General features: G+C 39.1%; 1 protein-coding gene across 4 annotated transcripts in view; it reads left to right on the top strand.

Moving 5' to 3' along the window:
* The first annotated feature begins 2125 nt into the window (after positions 1-2125).
* epha8 (EPH receptor A8) overlaps positions 2126-7230 on the top strand; it is a 128052-nt gene continuing 122947 nt past the window's right edge. For all 4 annotated transcript variants that reach the window (XM_023325024.1, XM_023325023.1, XM_023325022.1 and 1 more), the window contains exon 1: positions 2126-2460. In XM_023325024.1, the coding sequence (XP_023180792.1) occupies positions 2373-2460 (88 nt within the window). In that variant the 5' untranslated portion in view covers positions 2126-2372. The remainder of the gene's footprint in view (positions 2461-7230) is intronic.

Raw genomic sequence — 7230 nt, 5'->3', positions numbered from 1 at the left:
TGCTTGGTTGGTTTTTGGGGTGTTGATGATGTTAAAGGTTCAGAGAGCAGCCTCCTCTCTCTTCTCCCCTCGTCTGTTCCTGGAAGACTGCAGCGTCAGGGTGAATATAACGGTGTTGTTGTCCTCACAGCCTATTAGACTGGCAGACTGACAGTGCAGCCTAGTGGTAAAGAAACAGAGCCTCACACATGAACACATTGCAGATAAGGAATAAAACATCAACAGAGCATAACTACTTTTAGCTGAATACAACGCGGCTCCCTCTGCTTCAGCTGGTCGGTGGCTTCCTTGCTGAAGTCTTTGACTTGCACACAGGAATAACTCTGTAGATTCTGTGGAGGAGCCATTATAAGGTCACACAGAAACCCCCTGTGTGTCCAACTCTGTGGGGGAGGACAGGGTGAGGGAGGTAGGACTTTGGCACACATGACTCTGCCTCAGTTTGGGCTTGACAGTCATCTTAACTAACCTCTATCGCCTTCATGAAATGAAGTTGCAACAGTTCCTTCTACACCCCAAAGCTGAAGGTCTGTACTGCTCGGTTGAAGACTCAGCTAGCTGGAAGACCTCTGGACAAACATCACTAACACTGAGTCTATACATGTTAGAGCACAGAGACATGTTGAGAGAGAAACAATCATCGGGGACGTTGGTGCCTATCTCCAGAGGTCATTGTACTAGGAGCAGAGTACAACCTAGAGACGTTGTCAATCCATCAAAGGCCAACTCAGAAAAATATAGGACAAACAGTCAAGCACATCCCATAAACCTAATGGCAATTTAGAGAGACCAGTTAACCTAACAGCCAGCTGTTGGACACATGGACTATGGGAGGACTCTGGAGTACCCAGAGAGAACCCATGCATGCACTGGGAGAACATGCTCAATTTCATGCTGAAAGACCCCAGGCTGGGATTTGAACCCATGACCATCTTGCTTCAAGGCAACAATACTACCAACTTCTCCAGTGGCAGAAGTTGGTAGTGTGCAGCCCGTTAAAAGGATTGTTATTTTTTATTATTAATACAATTCGTGGTAATATTAAGAAAAACAAATAAAATCAAAAATATGCAGCAGTATGAGACGGATATACTTGAAGTCTTGATTTTCTTCACACTTGCAAACAGTTGTGTTAGAAATCTTGGATTTGTATTTGTCATTGTTTATTTTCATACTAGAACATAAATAGTTTCTTTTAACTGATACTACGGCCATTGAGACATGCACTAGTAATGCTTGTTCTACAACTAAATGATTACATGAAAATCCATAGCGAGAGATAAATATGAATGAGATCAACAATACACAAATTAAGTATACAGCATACTTATAAATAAGTAAAATGTCATCAGGATGTCATCATCTGTTAATAAAGTTATGTGGAGAATTCATCGTCATGTGATCCTGGTTCTGATGGAGAGGATTGTGTTGGCATTGTAACATCGTCCCTCCTGCAGCGTGGCTAGATCCGTATTATGAAACATCTTTGAGCAGTTTTACATCCTTAAACATCATTTGCACCACGTTAGTCAAATGCAGATTTTAGCTACAGTAATGGGGGGAAAAAAATCTCAGTTTCCTCCTGTAATGAAGCCCATTTGTGTGATCCTGCTGCCACTGCAGCGGTCTATGAAGGTGTTTGTGTGGAGTGGGACAGCAGAAAGCAATTGATCAGGACAGGTTCATTGATCTGTGGTTCAGTAGATGAATAGATCTAGAGATCAAACAGACACACACATATTTAACAGCACGTTGAGTCACACTGTGCTACACCTGAACACAGCTCAGGTTCCTATATGAGTGCAGCGCAGCACACTGATAACCGATCAATGCCATTTGGCCTTGCAGATATGATGCTGTTTTTGGGTTCACTCCACAGTCAGTTACTTGCCACGGGCTAGGTGAGAGTGTGTATGTTGGCGTGTGTTTGCGAGAGCTGAGCCAGTGACAAATGAGGGTAAATAACAGAGAGTGGTGCAGTGTGCCGAACTCATGACCCAGAGAGATAAACAGAGAATCAGAGTTGGCCAGGCAGGTGGGATGGAGAAAGTGGGGTGAACACGCGAGTGTTTAGTGTGCCGTGCGGCTCTGATTGGCTAACGCTCCTCTAAGGGACGAGCTAACCCTCTTCCCCCCTCCACCCCACGGCAGCTTGCCGAAAGTCCGTGTTCGTATGTGCTCGCGCGCGCGCGAGGCAGCCGGCAGACCGAAGCTCGCGGAGGAGGCAGGTTCTCACTCCCAACAGCCAGACACACACTGAACACTCTCTCTTCAACCCGGGGACACGGAGGAGCAGCAGAAAGAAGACGGAGCGGAGGAGAGAGGGGGAGAACGGCAAGAGGGAGACTGGCGGAGTGTGAGGGAGATCAACCATGGCTTCAGATCCGGGGCTGGCGGTGATACTGCTGTGGACTATATCACTCAGGGCTGTGGGCGCCGCAGGAACCAGCAGCAACGAGGGTAAGACTGGCACTCTGTACTCTTCTGAAGCTTAAAGCTAAACCATCCTCTAAAGTGTTTTCGTACGTCTGAAGGCAGAAGTTTGCCCAGAACAACTTTGAACATATCTGTGTATGTTTGAACTGATCCTGAAATTGCCTATTTGGTGATTGCGCGCGCGAGCGACGGTCACAGCCGCATGTGTTTGGTGTTAGTGACGTGAGCGCGTCTTCTTCTGTGCGTTCTCCGAGGACATCCTCTTCATGTGTATCCCCAGTGTTTTCATTTCATATGGATTGTTTCCAGCAGCCTTTTTTGTGTACTTTCATCTCCCCTCCTGCCCCGCATCTTTCCACCTGGAGACGCAAATCTGTTTTTGTCACCTGTTCAGCTGATGTCCCTCACCGCCCAAAGTCCCCTGATATATTTCATTATTCCGTTCAGTTTAGGTTCAAGAGTCAGAGTCAAGAAAATGTCCAGTTTCAGCACCACTGCAAGAACGAAAGAAAGAGTTTAGTACTCGGTTGAAATGTGATGTCAAAAGTGTAAGGTTTCTGTAGGCGTTCTTAAAAAGTGTGGAATATATGGAATTTATTTTAACTGTCTTTCATTTCTGAATAAGAAAATTGAGTATGGTAAATGTTTGACTTTCCAGACTTCTTAAAATGTACAAAAAGAAATATTTGTACATTTTTTTCCGCATCAAAACATAACGTTTTATCCAACCCATTTTCCAGAAATAAATTTGCACTCACTCAAAATTAAAAATGTAACTGTATTACTCTACTTAAAAAAAAAAAAAAAGGACAATAAGTACTTAATTTTGATGCCAAAGAAGTATTGGCACTCATTTTTGGGAGTTTTACAAATTAAATAAAGGTGTAATCGGGCAAAAGCTGTGATCTATTTTACTATTACTTTACGAGATTAAGCCTAATCCAAAGATTCCAGTTTTTGCATAGATATTAAATAGATGTGAAAAAGCCATTTACCAAACCACTGAATTGTAAATTAGTTTTGGTATTGAATTGTTTCAAATGTAGGGAAATCAGAAGACCTAAACTAGGTTGGTGTTTTTTCATCCAAATGTTCAGTTTTATGTTATGCCCGTTGGACAAATCTAAAATAAATCTGAAAAAGTGTGGAACTTTGTAAATACTTACAAGAACATGGAGCGAAGGCTGCTTCTTTTCCGCTTTACAAAAGTCACAGTGGAGAGATCCAGGCCCACTTCAAATTATATCTGCAAAATCACATTAGATTTTATCTGTATGAAATTTTATGCCCTCTTTTCCTTCACTGCTCTTGTTTGAACAATGACCATTTGAATATCTGACCGCGGATACGTTCCCTTTCCTGCTTAAAGTCGGCAACTTTGAAAGATGATTCTCTTTGTAAACAAACTCATAATGAGTCTGAAGACAAGGAGTCATTTTATAGTTGTCCTTATTATCTCCACAGGTCTGAAATCAGTGGTTAGTTTAATTGAAACATTGCATTGCCACAAACTGTGAATTCGGAGTAGACTGGACGAAGATGCGTCCGTGGGAATGTTTTATTGTTGTCCGATAGCAAACTGTGAAAAGAAGGGCAGAAAAATCTGGAAGCAAAGCCATAAAAATTGCCTTCACTAAATATCATCTATCAAGGTTGGACTTTGATGCTAAACAGAACTTTTTGTGACTGTAAGAAATATGTTTAGAGAAAGTGTTCAGGGATACACTGATATTCAAAACTAAAATAAGTTATTTTAGCTTATGCTCTAAGCACTTTATTTCTAATATCAAAACTTCAAATGGAGCAGTGGTTTATCTTTAATCCACACAATTAGAAATTAATTTGATTTCAACATTATACAAAATAACTCGGGCAAGTAAAAGAAAAGAAAACGTCTGCTTTAGTTATGTTTAAAACAAAGAAAAAAAAAAACATTTTAAGTCTCATTTGGACCAAAAACTAAATCATAGATTTCGAAAGAGAGTAAGTTCTTTTCCTATGAAATTTATAAAAATAAGTTAAGGAAAGAAATTCTTGCTTTGCTTCTGCTTAAAACTGAACTTTAACTGGGCTGCAGATATTTAATTTCCACTGAATGGAGGAATTCATCTTTGGAACGAATGAAGAGCTTGAAATTTAACTGGTGCAGAGGCTTCAAGCAAAACCTCGCTGCACAACAGGCAGGCATTCAAACGCCCCTACACTGGATGAACCAGGTTGTGTATGGAGGACATCAGAGCAGGCGAGGGCCGCCAGCCATTTTGTCTTTCTTCTTTGTTTTATAAAATGTATATATTCTAGGTTTGCTTCAATCTTCCCTTGTACGTAGATGTAAACAGCCGATCGTTTCTTGACGACCAAGTTCTGAATTATACTTTTGATCTTATTTGTACCAAAGCCAAATTTGTACTGTATGTGCAGATTAATTTATATGTGCAGAGATGAAGTCTGGACACGAGGAAGCAAAATATAAAAATAGAAATCAAATAATGTTTGGAAAAACTATTTTATGTCTGTTTTCTTAACAAAAAAGAGGAATATTGAATCTTGCACAGAGTCCACTGCATGGTAGAAAGTCAAAGGTAGAATATTTATTCAGCTGGGATTGAGTGCAGAACCTTGTTAGGTTTGTTTTCTTTATTTCATTTTCATTATCTATTCTGTTTTTACGTACATTTTTAATATTTTGCCACAATTAAGAATCTTCCTATTTATGGAAAAGTATATTTAATCCTTGACAAGACAGAAGGCTCAGTTTATAAAAGAATAAAAATGGGCTATATTTAAAAACATATACCAAAAGTCAAAACTAGTCTTTGGAGCCAGTATATATGGTATTATTTTATTTTTTGGAGGTGGCAAAACTAAAAGTATGCATCACAAAAGAGTGGCACTCAATTCTAAATGGATTACTACTTAGATGAACAATGATCGTAACAGCAGCCCCCCTTACACTCTACTGTCTCAGATGTCTTGATAATTGTAAGGCCACTTGCGACAAGAAAAAAATACATCTACAATATCTGTGAAAAGTAAACCAAGAAGTTCTGAAATAGATAGAAATTAAACAAGATTTTGAAGTGAAACAAAGCATACAGAGATGACAATTACATCTTATAATTTATCCGATTAATAAAAGAAATAACCGGTTTGGTCAATGCAGTTTTTTTTTTTGTCGTTCGTACAACGTTCGCAATTTTAGACTTGCGTGTCTGTTTTAGAGTTTATATTTGTGTCCCTACTTCATCATGAAGGCACTCATTGCATTGTTTTCACATATAGGTTTGATGTGCTGCATGTGATTTAAAAAGAATCAATGAGAAAGAAAACGACAAATTCCCCCCCTTTTTTTTCCAATAATGCAATTGTTGAATTCATGTAAATTTCTATTTAATCATAAAAAAATATATATAGTTGTTATTTTTGATAAACAGACATGAATAAATGGAGCGTGCATTGACAGTATCTCTGATAGAAATCCGAGTTTGATGATTTTTCTTCAGTCTCATATTTGAGTATCTGGAAGATCGAGGCAGAAATTCTAATTCCGTCTCGTCAGTATAAGCTAAAAGACGAGGGAGCTAGCACGCTATTCTTGGACAATGGAAGGTTTTTAGAACGACTCTACACAGTGATCATACTTAACACCTAACCAGAAATAAATACCTGCTAAAGTAGCTATAAGTATAAATACTCACAACGTCAGTCGAACGATGAGTCTCAGAGCTTGTTGCCTTTGTGTCTTTAAAGAACTACCAACATGAGATTTTTTCGCCACTGTTTGATCACCGATTTTATAGAGCTCTGACCTGCCGTTTCAGATTTTAGCTGGCTCCGATTCCTCTCTCACAATTATAAATAATGTAGAAATTATTTGTCTAATACGGGGATAAATTGAAGATCAAAACTGTCATGAAATTGAAATATTTATCGTAAAACAAAACATGTTTCCAAAAAATATTCCTCCCTCTACCTCACAGAAAATCTGCAAATTCACTTAAATCCTGCTTGAGACAGAGGTGTCCGTACATAACACAACTAAAACAAGACAAAGCTCTCAAACTGGTTTTATGTCCACACTTAAAAACAGAGTAGTCAACCATATCAGAAGCTGTTTGATTTTTTTTCCCCAAGTTCAGCTTCATGTGATTAACTCAATACTGGAGAGGGGAAGCTCTGATTTGCCATGAGGTGTGTTTGATTGTTAAACAGTTTATTTATTGTAACTATACAGTAGCATTTCTATGATTTATCATTGATTATTTATCAGGCATCTTCTCCCTTATGTGTGTTTGTGAGAAAGAGATGGAAACCGGTGTTACACAGCTCTGCAGTGAAACATAGTTGCACATTAATGTGGCTGCCGTTACTAAGGGTGTTTTCCCCATTGAAGCACTTTTATCGTATCCCAGCTATCCAATCGGCTGCATGGTAGGCATAACTGAACTTCTGAAAAGGATGAAAAGGAGAAACTGCTGTGTTATGTCCTAACTCTCTTGAGTCTAACTCCCTTTTGTGCCTGGCTGAATAAACGGCTGTCATGCCTATTGTTCTGCACACCTTTAACATTAATCCACGCTAATGTAAATTTTTTTTACCTCTATAACATCTTCAGCTCTGAAGAATGTTGTGTTTGCAGTATAAAAATCAGCTAAATTGAGATCTTCCTACGTTTCTCTGGTAACGTGTGGAAATCTTGTTCTTCTTTAAAATATGTTGTGAAATGTTTGAGAAATTCTGCATTTCTAGTTGACATTGTCCAGCAACAGGTGAGGGAGGGGAAATTCTACTGTG

This window comes from Xiphophorus maculatus, chromosome 20, assembly GCF_002775205.1.
Source record: "Xiphophorus maculatus strain JP 163 A chromosome 20, X_maculatus-5.0-male, whole genome shotgun sequence".
NCBI classification, from domain to species: Eukaryota; Metazoa; Chordata; class Actinopteri; order Cyprinodontiformes; family Poeciliidae; genus Xiphophorus; species Xiphophorus maculatus.
This window is presented reverse-complemented; position numbering and strand designations above follow the sequence as displayed.